The sequence below is a fragment of the Schistocerca gregaria genome, chromosome 1 (assembly GCF_023897955.1).
Source record: "Schistocerca gregaria isolate iqSchGreg1 chromosome 1, iqSchGreg1.2, whole genome shotgun sequence".
NCBI lineage: Eukaryota > Metazoa > Arthropoda > Insecta > Orthoptera > Acrididae > Schistocerca > Schistocerca gregaria.
In genome coordinates, this window is record NC_064920.1 from 305458006 (window position 1) to 305479036 (window position 21031).

At 43.3% G+C, this 21031-nt stretch overlaps 2 protein-coding genes across 2 annotated transcripts in view; one reads left to right on the forward strand and one right to left on the reverse strand.

The window, feature by feature from the left end:
* Positions 1-10684, reverse strand: part of LOC126344326 (uncharacterized) — a 98885-nt gene extending 88201 nt beyond the window's left edge. Inside the window, exon 1 of the mRNA XM_050002014.1 lies at positions 10655-10684. Coding sequence (XP_049857971.1) covers positions 10655-10684 — 30 coding nt within the window. The remainder of the gene's footprint in view (positions 1-10654) is intronic.
* Positions 10685-10863: 179 nt separating this feature from the next.
* Positions 10864-21031, forward strand: part of LOC126344485 (dynein axonemal intermediate chain 4-like) — a 60569-nt gene continuing 50401 nt past the window's right edge. The window contains exon 1 of the mRNA XM_050002026.1: positions 10864-11146. Within this exon, the coding sequence (XP_049857983.1) occupies positions 10864-11146 (283 nt within the window). The remainder of the gene's footprint in view (positions 11147-21031) is intronic.

Here is a 21031-nt window from a genome sequence, read left to right on the forward strand (position 1 = left end):
ATCTGCACTATGCTGCCACCTACAGGCCATTCTGCACCCTGTTTGCAGCAAGCTTACCAACTTACAAAATAAGGGCGCGAAGTTTCCATTTGTTATTACAAATTTAAGGTTTTCATTTGACTCACTCTCGTATATAAGACATAACAAGATTTTATCATTATACGCCAACTCTTAAATGCGATTTCTGAATCATAAATCTGCTGCGTAATCTTTTTTTGTGTACAGAATGTAGCTGCCGTTATTCCTCCTTTGCGCGGTCGCGCCGAAATGCTGATTACTTGCGTATGTAGTGTACTTCATGCCAATTTAGCATTTGCTACATGCCACCCTCAACATGTTGCAGTTTTAATGGGCGGCAGTGTAACGCAAAATAAACTTTAGAGACGTAGGAAAAGCGGAGGCTACGACAAACAGTGACAAATATATGCACGAATCAATAGAAAATGGAAGTGGCTGTCGCAAAATAACTTCGCTATTTGTCGGAAAAGAATGGCAACTACAAGTACGAGGGTAAGTTAATTTTTATCCGCAAAGTAGTTATAAAATTTTATTGTAATCAAATAGGAAACTTACGAGAACATCATTTTTCGACAGGTTTCAACGCACCTGGTCCATCTTTTTATAATAGAGATGAGGCTCCTCCACGCGCCCAACAGTGTGGTGACCAAACCAAAAGTTCTACTGTCACCTCCGCAAACATGTTAGTTATCTAGTAAGTGGATCACAGGATGCTGGGCTTTGATGTTATCCGTGCGTCTGGGTAAGATTACGCATTAACACGGTCCATCAGGTGATAGATTGTGGACGAAACGCGAATGGGGGTAGCGAATTGAAGAGCAGAGGGAAAAAAGTGCCAATGCTCGTGCCAAGGGAAGAAACCTCTGCGACATTGGGATGGGTAGTAAGAGCAGTAGTGGTTTACTAGCTGCGATAGTTCATGCAAGGTTGGGGCTGTGTACGTCATCAGGAGTCGATTAAGTGTCATGTACATGGACCTCGATACCAGTCTGTTCAGTGTGCTATGCCTGTTGAGCATAGGGTAGAGCTGTTTGAGCCTCGCGATTGCTCTGTTGGTCATGTGTTGTATGTGGTCCCCCCCCCCCCTTCCCCCCCCCCCCCCCCCCGAGAAATTTCCGGTCCAGCCAGACACCAAGGTATTTGACTTACTCATGAAAATGTATAGGGGGTGTATGTAGAGTTATTGGTCTGCAGTCGCGATGTTTGCGCACTTGCCTCGGTCTTCGAATGAAAAGAATTGCTTCGCACTTGTCTACGTTTACTCTAACACACCATGTCTCTAAACAAGGCTCAGCCACTCTTGAGTGCGTTCTGTAATCGTGACGTAATGTTTGATGGTTTCCAATCTTGTGCGAGGATGTCTGTGTCATCCGCGTAAATTGCCATCGTTGTGTTGTGTGTGGTTGGGAGATCGTTTATGTAGAGGTTAAACAGTAGGGGCCCTAGGATGCTTCCTTGGGGTACTCCCGCATGTATACCGTGTCGTGTTGATTGTGTTCCCTGCACGTCAGTGTTGAAACTCCTGTCAGTGAGGTATGAGTGTATGAGACGCACCAGCCCGTCGGGGAAGCCCGCGTCGCTGAATTTGCGAATGAGGCCGCTGTGCCATAGACGGTCGAAAGCTTTTTCTACGTCCAGGAACACCGCCCCTGTTGCTTTGTTTGTGTTGAAGCCATGTGTTAGATGTTCAACAACCCGTACGAGTTGTTGTGTTGTGGAGTGGTGATTCCTGAAGCCGAATTGCTCCGGTCTCAGGATGTCATTTGTTATGAAGGTCTATCGTTGTACAAGCTTCCCGATGCCACATAAAAGAAGGTTCTTGGTTGAGCTGTGAGCCAGGAATGCACCACTTCTTTCACTGCTTCGTCCGAGGCAAATCGAGGGCCCCTTAATGCCTGTATAAGACTATACAGAAACTCCAGACATTCGACGAACCCGTTCATTCTGAATCTGGAGAACTACGACCACAACCATACATGGAAACATAATAGACCAAAAAACATACTTTCAACGACCTAACATCTATGGCCAAGTACACGCAAACACAACGGTACAGGTGAGCCCCTGCTTATCAGCCACCATAAGTGTATATCCAGTTTGAACACACTTGCCGAAAAACTGGCCGAAGCCGTACCGTACACATGCAGACAAGCTATACACACCCCCCACACAGTGAGATGATCTATGGCCGATCTCCCACTAATTTATAACTATTCTGATTGTTCCAGGAACGCAGCGGCTGCTGTATACCGGGATACACCGCCATCGCCTGCCACGGTAATGATGCATGATACCTACATTTACAAACCCAACCTTGCATGAACTATCGCAGCTAGTAAACCACTATTGTTCTTACTACCCATCCCAATGCCGCAGAAATTTTTTCTCTCGGCACGAGCCTTGGCACTTTTTTCCCTCTGCTCTTCAAATCGCTACCCTCATTCGCGTTTCGTCCACAATCTATCAACTGACGGACCGTGTTAATGCGTAATCTTAGCCAGAATCACGGATAACATCACAGTCCAGCATCCTGTGATCCACTTATTAGACAACTAACGTGTTGACGGAGGTGAAAGTAGAACTTTTGGTTTGGTCACCACGGTGGTGCGGGCGTGGAGGAGCCCCATCTCTATTATAAAAAGATGGACCAGGTGCGTTGAAACCTGTCGAAAATGATGTTCTTGTAAGTTTCCTATTTGATTACAATAAAATTTTATAACTACTTTGCGGATAAAAATTGACTTACCCTCGTACTTGTAGTTGCAATTCTTTTCCGACAAATAGCTAAGTTATTTTGCGACAGCCACTTCCATTTTCTATTGATTCGTGCATATATTTGTCACTGTTTGTCTTAGCCTCCGCTTTTCCTACGTCTCTAAAGTTTATTTTGCATTAAACTGCCGCCCATTAAAACTGCAACATGTTGAGGGTGGCATGTAGCAAATGCTAAATTGGCATGAAGTACACTACATACGCAAGTGATCAGCAATTCGGCGCGACCGCACAAAGGAGGAATAACGGCAGCTACATTCTGTATACAAAAAAAGATTACGCAGCAGATTTCTGATTCAGAAATCGCATTTACGAGTTGGCTTTTAATGATAAGATCTTGTTATGCCTTATGTAAAATGGAGAAACATCCGTCAACATGTATCCGAATTCGACACCAGCAGGACTGAGGCCTATTGAGTACTTCAAATTTGAGTTTCTGGAGCGTTTCAGCAGAATGGGCAGCGGTATGCTTACGGGCATTGTCGTGCAACAACACAACACCTTCTGACAGCAATCATCGGCGTTTTCTTCGAATTGCAGGCTTTAGCCCGGCAGCAAGCATCTCACTGCAACGTACACTATCTATTGTTGTTCCGCTTTCCTCATAATGATCCAGTACTGGACCCTGTGCATCCCAAAAAACCGTAAGCACCAGTTTTCCTGCGGACGGTTGGGTCTTGAATTTCTTCTTGCGTGGAGAATTTAGATGTTTCCATTCCATACTCTGCCGTTTACTCTCCGGCTCATAACGATGGATCCATGTTTCGTCACCAGTAATGATCCTGCCTAAGAAGTTACCAAAGCGATCCAAATGTTTTTAACAGATGTTCAAGCGCGTTTGTTTGTGCAACTGTGTGAGCTGTTTTGGGACCCATCTTGCACAAACTTTATGAAACCCATGTCTGTTGTGGATGATTTCGTAGGCAGAACCGTGATTAATTTGCAGACGATGTGCCACTTCGTCAATAGTTAATCGTCTGTGTAAGAGACTCATTTCACGTGAACGCTCAATGGTTTCTTCATTTGTGGCAGTAAACGGTCGGGCGGTTGATTCATCTTCTGTAACACTTGTGCAACCATTTCGGAATTTTTCAATCGATTCGTAGACACTCCGTTATGGCAACACACTGTTCCCGTACTGCACCGAAAGTGGTCGATAAATTTCCCCTCCTGATACGCCTTCCGACAACAAAAAAATCGATCACTGAACGTTACTCTTCTTTGGTGCACATAGACAGAGGAGTAGCCATGATTAACAGCACCGCAGCGATAACGAAACTAACCTATCAGCTCGAAAATTGCAAAGATATAACAACAAATAAACAAAGCACGCGTCATCCACGTAAAACGACAGTACTACCAAAAAATAAAAATGTAACTATAATAATTGACTTACCCTCGTATCTCTTCAAGTCGTGCAGGAGGAGAAAGAATGAAGGTAGTTCTGTGTTCAGTTACTTCGAGTCCTAGATTTCTGATGATGATGACTGAACCTAGAAAATCAAGACGCTTGTTATTCAGCGCAAAGGCAATGTCCAATCTTGACAATGTTTAAAGGTGTAGAGACATAACTTTAACAACAGAGACTCGTATAGTAAGGGCTGAGATCTTTCAAGTCGTGGTGTACTGATATGAGACGTGGGCTATAAGAAAGGCTGAACGGAGTAGAACAGACACCTTTGAATTGTGGTATTGGAGGAAACTCCTTAGAGTCCCATGGGCCCCCAAAAACAACGAGTAGGTCAGCATTACAGCAGATAAGACCTGACTGGCCTTTCGAAGGTCTGATACTGAAACTAAAACTGACCTGCTTTCGGTGCATTATGAGAAAACATGCTTCACTGGAGAAGACTTTAGTCTTGGGGAAGTCCAAAGGCACAAGGAGAGGAGGGTGTCAAAGGATGTGGTGCATCAACGGTATCACAGCAGCAATGGGTTCCAACCTGGAAAGTCTGCAGGAGAAAGTGTAAGAAGACATTGGCGTAGGGTCACGGAGAATCGGAATCGATTAAACGAACAGAGGGACAAAGAAAAAATTGACAATGAAAAGGAACTTTTACAGCTAGAATGAAGGCAACGTTAAACAGTAATAAAAATTAAAAGAAACGCGAAACCGTATTTATCGTCACGAAATCGAAGTTGGTGTCACAAAACAAACGTTATATGTAGCTGAAGTGGAGACTGCAACGAACATGTTTATATCAAAGTGTATCTCACAATCTGCTTCACATAAATCACACAATCAGGTGTCATACTTAATAAGAAATCTTAAAATTGCCATTAAACGCAGATGAAAGTAACTTGTCCATCACTCGCAGCAGAAATTTTAAAAAATTGGTTCTAAGTCATAACGTAGGAACGTCTATGGAGTGAGCATTCAGATGCGTCTAACAGGATTTTCGTCACCGAGATAGATTTCCCTCCAGTCCGTCAGAAGCAATGCAACATCAAGCTCTGACCATGCGGCCAGACGTGTTGGAGGAATATAAGAAAAATCGTCGAAGAACACGCAACAGAAGCCAACAGGTAATATGTCAACAAAAGGCCACGAAAGCTTCAGTAGTTTTATATTCCTTCCAAAGTCACGTGACTATCATACGGCGAAAAGTTTGTCACTAAGTACTCTGAAGTTTTTCAATGTCATTACACAGTTAGTACACACAGATCCCTTTCAACAGAAAACGCTTTTCCTAGGCATGTGAGTAAATTACCTTCGGTAACTGTAATGAAACTTGCTTGTGAAGGAATAAATTCAAGAACATTTCACTTCTTTACGACAAGTATCACAACTCAGGTGTCGGTTTTTTTTGTTACAGAAAACGAAGGAACAGCCACCACTATATTTTACAACTGCTACTGCACCTGACAGTCTTACCTGCGTGAATAAATTGTATAGCTGTAGTATTGCGACACAGCTTCGTTGTAGGCCAAAGTGAAAGTCTCCAGAAAAACATGAAATTTGATCACATGCTGAAAATTTTTAAAGGCGAAATTATCCCATTTTCACTTCCTGTTTATTTTTAAAATCTTTCTCTACCCTTAAGTGAACTAGTTTATTAATCGTGCACACTGGTTCTCCGTCTCAGGTTCTAGTGCTACTGTTTCGTAGTCCTACTACGTCAAAATTTCCTCACAATGGTTTCGAGGTCTGTGTAATACGGAAGTAATGGGTCAAACTGTTATATAAGTAAATTTCGTCTGCAACTGAATATTGCCGGCCGGTGTGGCCGAGAGGTTCTAGGCGCTTCAGTTTGGAACCGCGCGACTTTTACTGTCGCAGGTTCGAATCCTGCCTAGGGCATGGATGTGTGTGATGTCCTTAGGTTAGGTTAGGTTTAAGTAGTTCTAAGTTCTAGGGGACTGATGACCTCAGATGTTAAGTCCCATAGTGCTCAGAGCCAATTGAATTGAAAATTGTTCGAAACGCTGTTACACGGGACGGATTGACTGGCAGCACGCTCCTTACACTATTCTATTTATTTAGCACTTGCCTTGTAAGTACACCCTCAGAAAAAAATAGCAAACAACAAGAATGAGTTGTGCAACATAAGCGAGATGTGACGTCTGAAAGATCATGTCTATTCACATTTCGCGCCAGTCACATAGTAGCGCCACTATGATGATGCAAATCAGGTTTGTTTTAAATACACGTTGTAATGGTCGTGGGCGTTACTTACCTTGTAAGTTGATGTTAATGAAGAATGTTTTTAAGGTGACAAAGACCGAATTATCAGCACCTCACTGATTCCTAAACTGCTGAGGTCACCGGTCCCTAGGCTCACACACTGCTTAATCTAACTTAAACTAACTTACGCTGAGGATGACACACACACCCATTCCCGATGGAGGACTCGAACCTCCGACGGGGAGAGCCGCGCAAACCGTGGCACGACGCCCAAGACCGCGCTGCTACCTCGCGCGGCGCACCTCACTGACTTTGAGCGAGGTCATGTAGTAGGGTTGCGAGAATCTAGATGTTGCTTCTGCTTTATTTCAGGAATGTAGCCATTGAAAATGATTGCTGACAGTGGTGGTCACGAGGAAGTACCTGAAGATCGGGCTCCGGAAGGCCACGCGGCACTACTGTTCGGCCTATGTCTCTGGGATCATCGAACTGCATCCGCAGCTGCAATCTGAGCAGCCTTTGGCACCAAAGTGTCAAAAAGAACTGTTACAAACCGGTTACTTCCAGGACAACTCCAAGACAGACGCTCTGCCGGCCGGAGTGGCCGAGCGGTTCTAGGCGCTACAGTCTGGAACCGCGCGACCACCACGGTCGCAGGTTCGAATCCTGCCTCGGGCATGGATGTGTGTGATGTCCTTAGGGTAGTTAGGTTTAAGTAGTTCTAAGTTCTAGGGGACTGATGACCTCAGCAGTTAAGTCCCATAATGCTCAGAGCCATTTGAACCATTTTTGAACAGACGCTCTGCAGCGTGCATTCCGCTAACTCCAAACCATCGCCATTTGCGACCTCATTGCAGGTCAGGATGGAGATCTGTTGTTTTCTGATGAACGATTGTTCTGCCTCTTTGCCAGTGATGGGCGTGTGTCGGTTAAGAGGAGGCCACTTGAGGGCCTGCAATCTACCAGGCTGCATGCTAGACACTCTGCACCCACTCCAGGACTTATGGTCTAGGATGCGATTTCGTACGACAGCAAGAGCAATCACTTGGGTGCCCCATGCGCCCATTCTGCAAAATTGTACATCCGTCTGGTGATTCGACCTGTTGTGCTGCCATTCATGAACAGCATTCCAGGGAGTGTTCTCAAACAGGGTAACGCTCGCCCTTTCCATCGTTGTAACCCAACATGCTCTATAAAGTGCCGACATGGTACAAGGTGGGCACGATAACACCAGCGTCATCCACATATAGCCTTAAGGGGGGTAGGACGTCAAACGGGCTGACTTGGAGCACGAGAGGCATCACAGGACATTTTAATTTCCACTGTCTATAGTTTTACAAATAAATTCATAAAACTTTGTCAGCATGACCAGGAAGGATTCACATTTTACACTCATAGTCGTGGAAGTTCGAAAACATAACAAAATAAATTTTTTTTACATGTGAAATTTCATCATTTTTTTCACTTACTAATGGCAGTATTTGTTGCTGTAGGTACACTTTTCTTCATAAGTAAGAGAGATTCTTCGATGAATTTTGCACAGCATACAAACCATACTCAAAGGTGTATGAAACTCTAGAATTTTACAAATCTGTTAAAAACTGTCGTAAAAATTGAAGTAATTAGCTAGAAAAATTGTGTTATTTCTAAACATGAAGTTTAAAATATAACAGTTTCATTCATTTTTTCGTAAATTAAATAAATTCCAGAGTTTCACACACCTGTAAGTATGGTTTGTATGCTGCGCGAAATTCATCGAAGAATCTCTCTAACTTATGAAGAAAAGTGTACCTATAGCAACAAATGCAGCCATTAGTAAATGAAAAAATGGTGATATTTCGCACGTAAAAACATTATTTTGTTATGTTTTCGAACTTCCACTCTAATGGGTGTGAATCCTGAATCCTTCCTGGTGATGCTGACAAAGTATTATGAATTTATTTGTAAAAGTATGGACACTGGAAATTAAAATCTCCTGAAATACCTCTCCTGCTCCAAGTCGGCCCGTTTGACGTCCTACCCCCCTTAACCGTCCCTGCATTGACAGATCAAGTGCAACAGGCATGGAACGCCACCCGACAAACTGACACCCGGTACATGGGTATCAAAATGCACATACGTTTGCATGCTTGCTTCCAACATTCTGTCGGTTACGCTAGTTATTAATCATTTGCAATGGCTTATCTCGCACTTACATTAATAGGTGATCTTGCAACTTTAATCACTTACATATATTATCTACACAAATGTATTCCCGAACTTTCGGTACTCTGCGTTAATTCTTTGTTGATGTTGCCATTTTTTCCGTCCGTGTATATTGACAATGACATAAATCACCCTGGAATATTAATATTTTATTGCGCTGTGTCCCGAAATTTTTCAAAATATAAAGCTCTTATTATTAGTATAATAATTACAATTAGACCTACCTATGAAAAGGAACGTTTCTCTTTTCATGTTTTTTTAATTTATGCCCACAGCGGCAACAATGATTCGCCATTGCAGATAAATAAAACGTGTAAAAGCAGGATACGTAAGCGCAATACTAGCGTGTAGTTCGTAGCGCAAAGCGTAAACAAACATCGTTATATTGGAGTCGCGCAACAATTTCGGGTTGATGATGGCGATATTCTGATTAAGCTGCACTCACTCTATAGATATTCCTAATCTGTGTTTGAATCCAACCAAAATAAGGCAACGAAGAACACTAAAGGGAAATGAATCGATGGTGTAAATTGTTTACGCACCTGGATGTAACGTCACAGCATCCATGAGGTCAGTATTACACTGTAAAAGAACTTTGGAAAATGTACGTTATCTAATCTTTCAGTCTGACTAGGGTACGATTATCGTATCTTTTACAAAAGTTAGACCATGGTCCCAGCTTTTCCAAAAGGTTGGTCGAAGATATTTGCTACTGCAATACCGGTCTTACTACTACGACACTGCTCAAAGCCGACGACTAGAATGGCAAATTTCTCATCGTCCTGAGCACTTTATACACACATAGTTACGTTATATTCCACCAATATTTGACATGGATAAATTCCTTAAATAGTACAATACTTTTACTGTCGTTTTGGAGCCGCGTCTCCATGTTCAAACTGTGACAGTAGTTATCGGCTTTGATCACTGACCTAGTGAATATGCTTCAGACGACGTAAATAACATGCCAGAACATTTCAGTCGAAGTGTTCGTACGCTTCTCAACAACAGATTCGGTGACTGATGGATTGGTAGAGGTAGACCAATTCCATGGCCTCCACGCTCTCCTGACCTCAACCTTCTTGAGTTTCATTTATCGGGACATTTGAAAGCTCTTGTCTACGCAACCCCGGTACCAAATGTAGAGACTCTTCGTGTTCGTATTGTGGACGACTGTGATACAATACTCCATTCTCCAGGGCTGCATCAGCGCATCAGGGATTCCTTGCGACGGTGGGTGGATGCATGTATCCTCGCTAACGGAGGACATTTTGAACATTTCTTGTAACAAAGTGTTTAAAGTCACGCTGGTACGTTCTGTTGCTGTGTGTTTCCATTCCATGATTAATGTGATTTGAAGAGAAGTGATAAAATGAACTCTAACATGGAAAGTAAGCGTTTCCGGACACATGTCCACATAACACATTTTCTTTCTTTGTGTGTGAGGAATGTTTGCTGAAAGTTTGGCCGTGCCTTTTTGTAGCACCCTGTTTATACAACTACAGAAATCTGTAATTATTGATACATGTTCAATTACCCGAAAGTTCCTAAATGCAATGTAACGTATACCGTACAGTTAAAAGGAAGTCACGCTTGATCAAGGTCCGCGTCACTTTCCATTTTTAACGAGACATAACGTCTGAGAAAGGAAAGAATAATAATAATAATAAATTGTACAGAAAAAAAGAATGATTAATCGACTAAAGGTTATAAATCTTTTTCTTAAAAAGCAGAGACTACAACATTGTGTCTGTCGAACCAACGACATTATAACGAATAGTGCTACGCTATAAAGGAATGTAATTAAGCTGCGCACCAAGAAGTGACGACACAGCAATCAGCAACTTTATGTGGGTCAATTCTAGTGACCGTACTTTTATAGCATGCCATGTTCCATTGTTTACGAATATCAACGGCTACTTTCAAAGACTGCCTCTAATAGTGTCCTTGCCTCAGGTGTGATATCGTTGCTCAAAGCAAAGAGTGACATTGGACTCTAGAATTTATCCCGTTACGTCACTACTGAAAGCCAACGGCTAGTGCAGCTAATTCCTGTCGAGCCATAGCTTCCTGGAACAGCGCTAACAATTCTTCAATCGGACTGAAGAAGCCAGGTTTCCCCGTGCCGACGGCTATGCATTTTGCAGTAATATCGTTGGTCGAACTCGTTCTCTTGTTTCTCCGGACGCTTTGTGAAAGTAAGCTGACTCGAATAAGTTAAGTGTCGAGGCTGTGACAGAGGAATGCAATCGCTGCACAGGATCGACAGCCCGCCGGCGTCGATGCCGCAGTCGCACGCGGCCCCGCGGCGCCGGCGGTCGCTGCTGTCGCACGGGATGCCGCAGTCGGGCACCCGGCTGTCGCTGTGCCGGCGGCCGGCGCAGACCACGCCGCTGCCGCGACTCGTCGAGAACGGAGTCGACCTGACGCCGGGCCGCCTCAGCGACGCCCGCATGCCGCCCGCCGCGGAGAGCGAGCTGCAAGTCTTCCACGCCGCTCTCGGCGGCAGCGTCACCGGTCTGCCAGGTGACACACCCAGGCTAAGAACACACCCACGTATTCTAAAATATTCCAATAATGATTGCCTATCGAAGGCGCGGGATCCAAGCCATATACAGGGTGAAAAGTACTTACTCTGGGAGGTTATAGGCGACATCAAAACAAATATTTTTCCCTAATGTCATATTTTCCTACGATGATTATTTAAACCGTTGGAGGTCCTATTACGCTCTTCAGTTGATAGAGACCGTATTACGATCTTCAGTAGTTAGAGAGCGTATTACACTCTTCAGTTGTAGGCAACTGCTGTCCAACAGTGTAGTAGTGCATTGTCTCTGTTTACTAATGGAGCGATACACCTGGAGTGAGTACACTGATATGGTTGGTGCGTCCTACGTAGCGCACAACAACGGACTAGCTGCACGGCGGGTTTATCAACGACAATATCCTAATCGCCGTATCCCGCCTCATACGACCTTTACTGCTGTGTACCTACGTGTGCGGGAGACCATGTAATTTAGCACATTACCTGGACAGGGATGCCGTCGCACGGTAAGAACGCTGCAATTTGAGGAAGTTGTTTTGCAGCATGTGGAGCGGGATCCTTCAATCAGCACTCGTACAATTGCACTTCACATGGGGACGAATCAGACGAATGTAAGAACAGTCCTTCGAGAGCGATTGTTATGTCCAATTCACCTACAGTGTCCACAACCTGGAACCAGTTGGTAATCCACCCAGAGCATAGTTTTCGCAGTGGTACCTGGAACAGTGTGAAATGCATCCTACATTTTCATCCTCTGTGTTGTTTACCGATGAAGCAACGTGATGGAATCTTCTTTGCATATTTGGGGTGAGGATAATCCACATGCCACAGTTACTAGCGCTCAACAAATGCGGTTCTTCGTTAATGTGTGGGTCGGTGTTGTTGGAGACTGTTTAATTGGGCCGTATCTGCTACCTAGTTGTTGTCTCTTGGTCATAAAAAAAATGAAAAAGTGTTTGTTGGTTTAATTAATTTGCCGCCAGAGAAATCTTCCTCTACCGGGTGAAATACTCCTCATAGGAAAAAATGACATTAGGGAAAAATATTTGTTTTGATGTCCCCTAAACCTCCCAGAGTTTGTCGGTTTAAATACTTTTCACCCTGTATATCGAAAGTGCGATCGTAAATGGATCGTGCAACTCCGGTGGGGAGCGTTACGAGTACGTTTACGGTGGTCGCTACAGCAACGACAAAAAACGAGCGTTATTAAAATACTTGTATTTGCAAAGGAGACGACTTACCTTACTCGTCGTCGATGTCGTCATCGTCTGAAAGTCCATTACGGTGGTCTGGATGGATAATTTGGAAGAGTCGAACCATGTTATCTTCATGATACTCGTTCGTTTTCCGCACTGTCTGCAATAAAATTGTAAACGGTATTTCAGCATCGAAACGGTTCTTACAAAGTTCTATCCTTTCTTACAGGAGTGATAGTTCTGCAAGGTTTGCAGGAGAGCTTCTGTAAAGTTTGGAAGGTAGGAGACGAGGTACTGGCGGAAGTAAAGCTGTGAGGACGGGGCTTGAGTCGTGCTTGGGTAGCTCAGTTGGTAGAGCACTTGCCCGCAAAAGGCAAAGGTCCCGAGTTCGAGTCTCGGTCTGGCACACAGTTTTAATCTGCCAGGAAGCTTCATATCAGCGCACACTCCGCTGTAGAGTGAAAATCTCATTCTGGAAACATGCCCACAGGCTGTGGCTAAGCCTTTCCTCCAGGAGTGCTGTCCTGCAAGGTTTGCAGGAGAGCTTCTGTAAAGTTTGGAAGGTAGGAGACGAGGTACTGGCGGAAGTAAGGGTGTGAGTACAGGGCGTGAGTCGTGCTTCGGTAGCTCAGTTGGTAGAGCACTTGCCCGCGAAAGGCAAAGGTCCCGAGTTAGAGTCTCGGTCCGGCACACAGTTTTAATCTGCCAGGAAGTTTCATATCAGCGTACACTCCGCTGTAGAATGAAAATTTCATTCTAAGTTCTACACACTTCGCACCACCACTGTCTACACAGAACCTTCTTTCCTCGTACGGTGGTGCTCCATATTTGGACGAAAAGTCGAACAATTTTCTACGCTGGATAAACGTGAAATTAGATTTTTCCATGTGAGAGAATCCGCCGAAGAAACATCAAGAACACCACACATCCCACTCACTAATGACATAAATCGTCTGGCATTCCCTAGCAACTCACAAATAATTCGCGGAGGTATGTAATGTAGAGCAACTGAGGGGACGACGGAAAACATATTAAAACGACGATCCCAAATAATTGATCACAACGCCCGCCACCAGAGTCGCATGATCGAGTTACGATCGCATGTTCAATATGTATTGTTTGGACACCGCAACTTCGATAGGCAATCATTCTTGGAAATTACCTAGTTCAGTGATTCGAGGTGACAGCGCACGCCGTGATGTGCGTGTAGCTAATGCAAGACGGTACAAGTCTCGTTTCTTCCAGATACTGTAATCTCCCACTATTGCCTCGTTCATCTTTCCTCCTCATTTAAAACGTAATGTACACCGAAGTAACAAAAGTCATGGGATACCTCCTAACATCGTGTCGGACCTCCTTTTGCCTGGCGTAGTGCATCAATTCGACGAAGAATGAACTCAAGACGTTGGAAGTCCTCTGTAGAAATATTTAGCCATGCTGCATCTACAGCCGCCGGTCGGTGTGGCCGAGCGGTTCTAGGCGCTTCAGTCTGGAACCGCGCGACCGCTACGGTCACAGGTTCGAATCCTGCCTCGGGCATGGATGTGTGTGATGTCCTTTGGTTAGTTAGGTTTAAGTAGTAATAAGTTCTAGGGGACTCATGACCTCCAATGTTACATCCCATAGTGCTCAGAGCCATTTGAACCATTTTGCATCTATAGCCGTCCTTCATTGCGAAAGTGTTGCCGGTGCAGGATTTTGTGCGTTGACTGACCTCTCGATTAAGTCACATAAATATTCGATGGGGTTCATATCGGGCGATCAGGGTGGCTAAATCATTTGCTCGAATTTTCCAGGATGTTCTTTAAACCGGTGACATGACGCATTGTCAAACATAAAAATTGAGTCACTGTTTGGGAACATGAAGTCCACGAATGGCGACAAATGGTCTGCAAGCAGCCGAACATAACTATTTACAGTCAGTGATCGGTTCAGTTGGACCAGAGGACCCTGTCCATTCCATGTAAAGACAGCCCAAACAGTTATGGTTTCGCGAGATCTAGGGTGCATTCGAACCCTACCGACCTGGAATCCTCTGACCAAGTCACGGTTTTACAATCGTATAGGGTCCAATTAATTCGGTCACAAACCAAGGAATGGACTTGTTAGCAAAGTCACTCGCGTCGCTCGTCTGCCGCCATACCCTAGTAACTCCAAATTTCAATGCACTGTGTTATCGGATACGTTCGTCGTGTGTCTCACATTGATTTCTGCTTTTATTTTACGCAGTGTGCTTGTTTGTTAACACTGATAAGTCTACGCAAATGCCGCTGCTCTCGGTCGTTAAGTGAAGGCCATCGGTAAATGCATTGTCGGGTTAATTCTAGTGTCCGATACCACCCGTCGGCTTTGACTAATGACATAATGTGTGATGTTATTTAATTTGTGCCGCAAATTGCTGTCGATGAACGTTAAATGATTTCTCTGGATTTCCTCGTTACGCGCGTTTATTAAAAATTCGATGTAGATTGTTTTGTTTTCATCTGTAATTTGTTTTCGGCATCTTTTGTTAATGAAAGTAGTCGTGATTTATAAGGTTATGGATGAGTCAGTTGTTTTTACTGCGAAAATTCTGCTTTAGAGAATAAGTGGCCATAAATTTTTGCAGTCATTGGGCGTCATTGCTGAATTTTGCAACAGCAGTGTCTGTGGAAATTATATGGTTTTGAGTTGCGTCATCACGAACTTCCGAAGAATTCGTGGTAGAGGCGCAGGAAAAATAACAAAAAAATGGTTCAAATGGCTCTGAGCACTATGGGACTTAACATCTATGGTCATCAGTCCCTTAGAACTTAGAACTACTTAAACCTAACTAACCTAAAGACATCACACAACACCCAGTCATCACGAGGCAGAGAAAATCCCTGACCCCGCCGGAAAAATAACATATGGAGATCCACACGAAGGGGGAGATGGTTCGCAAGTTCGAGGGTGACTTAAGCAGTAATTGTCATGCTAAATTACTATTTTTCTATGAATATTCTTGCAAATCTGTCATGCACGGAGCAGGGGTTTCGTGTGGCACTGTGGTCGACAGGTTCTTGTTTTGTAGAGAAGTCTGTGGGGAATTAATAATGTATAGGCGGTCACTGGAGGGGGGGGGGGGGGGCAGGGGTTATAGTTGAAGTGGCGGAGTCACGTTTTGGAAAGAGAAAGTACGAAAAGGGGCACGAAGTTGTTGGACTTTGGATTTTTGGAGTAGTAGTTTCTGGAGGAGATGGTGCTGATGTAGTATTTAGGATTGTACCAAACCGGGCAAAGGAAGTCTTGACATCTTTAATAGAAGAATATGTGAAAGAAGCTTCTGTGGGTTTTTGGAGTAGTAATTTCTGGAGGAGATGGTGCTGATGTAGTATTTAGGATTGTACCAAACCGGACAAAGGAAGTCTTGACATCTTTAATAGAAGAATATGTGAAAGAAGCTTCTGTAGTCATGTCGGATGGGTTTGCTTCGTACAAGGGATTGGGTGAAAGGGGTTATCATTATTTGATCGTGAATCATAATATTCATTTTACAGATTATAAGACAGGGGCATGTACTAATACTTTCGAGGGGTATTGGGGGGCTGTAAAATCTGTTGTCGGGCGGGGAAAGAGGAGGATTTCTGTGTTGCAAGGCCATTTAGATGAATACTGTTGGAGGAAGAGTTTTCTTAAAGGTTATTGTTTATTTCTTTCATTTATGAAAGTATTACAGCAAAATGTACAAGCCTCGCTTTGTTAGTTAGGTGTTGGTGGCTCTGATACTTTTTTCTTGTTTTACGTTACGTTTTTTTATGTTACTGTATTGTGCCGGTGGTACTTTTGGTTTCTCTGGAGGGAGGTTTTTCTGTTGCTTTAATATTTTCTAGTTACAATGGTAGACCGAGGGGTATTGGTGTGTCTTTGCCGGAGGGTTTATGTTATTGACTCGTGGTTTCATTATTTTTACTATTATAAAATTTTGCGTCTGATTGAGGGCGGGTGGTAGGGAAGAACTGATTTCGGTGGTACCTCATTCGTGTCTGGCAGTTTGTGTTTCTTATTATTTTTTTCATTAGCTATTCTTGATATTGCTTCTTTTCTTACAGTTTGACCTTCTAACATTATTATTTCTTGTTATGTCCTTATTTCGTTCTTGTCAGCCTCGATATTTGACTCCTTTGGAAGTCCATATGCGGTAAGTTTCTTTTTATGTAGCCAAATTTATGTTTTCCTTTTCGATGTTTCTGCTACACTTCTCTTGTTCTTACTGTCACTTCTGGTGTATCGATTTTATTGAGTGTTATTTGGAGCTACTATAGCTGCTGTGGCTTTGGTGTAGCATAGTTATCGGTTGCAAGGTTTGGTCATTTTTGCGTGTGTAGTAATGTGTATAAAGATTTTCATTTTGAGACTACTCTTGAATAAATAACTTTTTCGGATATTTTAGGAAATGACGTCAGCAACGAGATTGGTCTATAATTATTTAAGTCACTCTTGGCTCCTTTCTTATGAAGAGGTTTGACAATTGCGTATTTCAATCTGTCTGGAAAAATTTCCTTGGTCGCTTTGTATCCTCTTCAGTTGACGAATTAAGGAACCCTTGCTGCATAGTGGAGACAGGGCATATTGCTGAGCGTGGTAACCTAAATAACTTTTTCGGATATTTTAGGAAATGACGTCAGCAACGAGATTGGTCTATAATTATTTAAGTCACTCTTGGCCCCTTTCTTATGAAGAGGTTTGACAATTGCTTATTTCAATCTGTCTGGAAAAATTTCCTGGGTCGCTTTGTATCCTCTTAAGTTGACAAATTAAGGAACCCTTGCTGCATAGTAGAGACAGGGCATATTGCTGAGCGTGGTAACCAGTGCGGGGTTGTACTTTTGATGCATCCGATGATGATACAAATCTTGTTGTGTAGTTTGAGATCTAGTGTCCTTGCATTGCTGCTATTCAACCAGCAGAGGAGCAGTATTTCGCAATAGGATATACAAGTCCTAGGGCAGAACCTCTCATTGTGGAGGTACATGTTCACCAACTGGTACCACATAATTCATGCAGGATATTGTTTTGTGTGTTTCCTAAAGGACAAGGTGAGATCCAGTCTTTGGCATAATCAGTTAACTTACGCTAAGGACAACACACACACCCATGCCCGAGGGAGGACTGCGCGAACCGTGACGAGGCGCCCCCAGACCGCGCGGCCATTGTGAGAGACTTCGTCTTTTCCTAGCGGGTGACGCTAGTGGTCTGCAACATGTGGTGGACTAAGAGCCAGTGGAAGTTTCCAGCTGTGCCGACAGTGCAAGTGCATATCATCTCGGACATATCGTGTGTCGTGAAAGTGAACTTATTCGCTCTCAGTAGTCCGTCTGACGCCTTTATAATTCCAGCATGGACCGTCGTGCCTGTAAGTCACATTGGTTTGGCCAGACCAACGAACAAATGCACATCACACTGAAATCTGCCGGGATTTTTTTGGGTTCTGATAGGAAACCGTCCCGCGTTCCAATAATCAGAACACCAGTGCTCGTGGTTTGCAAATTTTCGTGGACACGTCAGAACATTATAGCTGTCGCAGCGCGCTGCTCCTCGCCCACAGCGTGCAGTTTTCTGCTGCCGCCTGAATGAAGGTGAAAGAGTAAAGTATTACTGCACCAGAGTAGGGTTGTTAAATGATATTCACAGCTCCCTGTTCTCTGGTGAACTATTGTTTGTGATGTACGTCGTCGTAGCTGATTCTATTTCAGTACAATTCAGTCTAACTGTGAATTCATGTAAACAAAGTCAGATTGCGTTGTAAAAAGGATTAATTAAGAAGAGAAACTGTTTAGTTTCCAACCCAATGAACGCATTGCCAATCAAGTACCATCCAGTTCCTGATTTGTGTTTATCATTTTCTTTGTAAGATTTATGAGCTCGTTGTAATTATAAAGTTAAAAAGTTGTCAACATCTTTGTACATTTAAATACGCCATTGTTCTCATTCATACTCCCTCAGCTATTCGCCATTTTTTGTGGTAATAAATGGGCACACCATCAATTCAAGGTTCAATCTTATGAAATTACTCAATTTGATTATTAATTTGAATTCTGAAAGTGAGCGCAGATATAGGCAACATAAGTGCCATGAGTAAATACACTAATTTCATAAGTAATAAATTAAGCTGGTAGCGACGTTATTAAGAAGATAATACCTTTCTTTATATGAAGACAATAACATTTACCATCACTCGGAGATATATTTATGATTAAAGCAAGAGCCGACTTGCAAATGTACGATGAACGGTGTGCTCTGAAATACTTGTGCGTGCACCGGCATTGAACACTTTTGGCAGAGATCACCATCTATCCTACTTTACAGAGCAGACAAGCCTAAGAATCCCACATTCTGTCAAGAGTCGTGGACATCTAACTACTTACCACCTAATGGGAGTTTTACTGTCCGACCTCGTTACAATTACACCAGATTTTATAAGGGTAGGCCTATGTCTTTTACACATATGCACATTTGAAATATGAAAGGATTTATTTCCCTTTCTCAAATGTTCAGTTGTGTCCTTGACTGGATGCACGACCAAGATCCAGGTGGTAGTAAATTTTACCATACTTTTGGGAGGATACCTCAGGTTAGTGCATTCTCTGCTAATGCTACGTGGTGTTGCAATTCACCCTTATTTGCGGGTAGGAGAGGCACGTGGACACTGCCTTTCACATAACTCCACAGAAAAGACAAATCACGTGATGTGACATCAGGCGAACTTGAAGGCCAATGTAACAACAATGCGAGATCCGTACCCTCCTTATGGGAGGTACATCGTTGATACAGCTCATTTTTTCATTGCTAAGAAATGATCTTACATACGGATACCAGTGTGGTAGTGTTCCGTCCTGTCAAAATCTGAAATGTTTGGCATATCCTCACAATTATAGAAAAAGCCCAGTGTGTCACCTAGCAACGTAACCTAGGTCAAAGTCTGTCTTAACAATATTCCGGGATAGATAATGCAAAAGTTTCGTACTTATCTATAACAGAATCATGTTTCAGCCGCCAAAGCGAAAACGAATCAAAGGCTATTAGAGGGTATGGAGCGGGGGATTTTGTATTATTGAGCTTTCTCTGTCATGAAAAAATTTGTTTGACCCTTCTTCGGTCTATTTTTAGTGCCAGAAAAAGGGGACACCGGGTTCATTATATCAGTCAACCGGAAGGTCAACAGTGGCAAATATATAGGTTGTTTCGCACTCCTATTACATACTTCTGGATGTTTTACAGGGGACTTAGCAGATGGTGTTTGACGAGGAGGCCATGTATGGAAATGTACCGTTTGAATATAAAATTAATTTGAAGATCGAATGACTATCAGATCTCCAGTTTCTCGTTACACACACAAACTGAGAAGAGCATACCGTCGAGAGTCCATGTTGTAATTATAAAATTATATACCATTTTCGTCCAACTACAACAACGGCTTCGAGAAACTGGTTCGTTCGTAACCAATTAAGAGGCTTGACTGCGGTCATACTACTCACGTAAGAGAGAATCCGATGACGAGTAGTCGAGACATCGCCTATGCCACGCGCACCTGTAGGGCACACATGACGGAGCTCGTTGTCTTGCTTTGTGCATACCATGATTTGAAAGTGATCCGATCTACAATGGCACATTTCCGAACATGGTTCCCTTATTACAACTTTACTGAGTCGTAAATTTCATAGGAACTGTGAAACTCTCTGTAGACTTCGCATGTGAATCAACAGGTAATTTGGAAATTTGTTGTAAGGTCCTATGGGACCAAACTGCTGAGATCGTTCTAAACCTATACGCTACTTAATCTAGCTTAAAGTAACTTACGCTATGGACAACACACACACCCATGCCCGAAAGAGGACACGAACGTCCGACGGGGGGAGCGGCACAGACCGTGACAATGCGCCTCATACCGTCCGGATACCCCGCGCGACAGACGGAATAAGGTCAGATTTGGCACATTCGGGCACGTGATCCCAGTAACCGTCGTTTCCGACTTAATGAATGGCCCATGACTGTACATCATATTTGCTTCCCGCAAAGCCATGGCTGGAATCCTCAACTTGATAATGGCACCTGTGTGTTTTGCGAAAGACACCTACGACCGTTCGCACGAGCAAACATCACTACACAAATTTTCTGCTTAGTGGTTCGCTTTAAGTTGAAAGTTTGGATAATTTAATTGAAACAATAATGGAAATATAGCGTTGCTGTGAGAAACCAAGTTAATAATTTTACGTAATGACTACATTTATTTCCTAGAAAACATGAAAATACTCGTTAATCACTCACTTTACTTAATAACGTGATTCTATGGAATGCTGGCCCTTCATAAGTAAAACAAAATAAAAATAGCAATTTTATGCAGCATCCTAACTGAGATGACTTTAAGAAACCCCATAATGTGTTTTATTAGCAGTGAAGCTGCTGGAAAGTTCAAAGTGAACATGAATGCCTCAACTTTCGCTAACTGTAAGAGCAATCACGGAGAGCGTCCATACTCACCAGAGTCTCAGCGGGGAATACCTTATCGTCTCTCCACACTCAGTGGCCGGAAGGGCTCAGAGAGTCTGCACAGCGGCTATTTGCCAACCTAAAGGGACCTGCTAACACTTGGGAAACTTATGTATCTCTGGTCCAGTGTTGTCGCACTCTACTTAACACAATGGTAGGCTA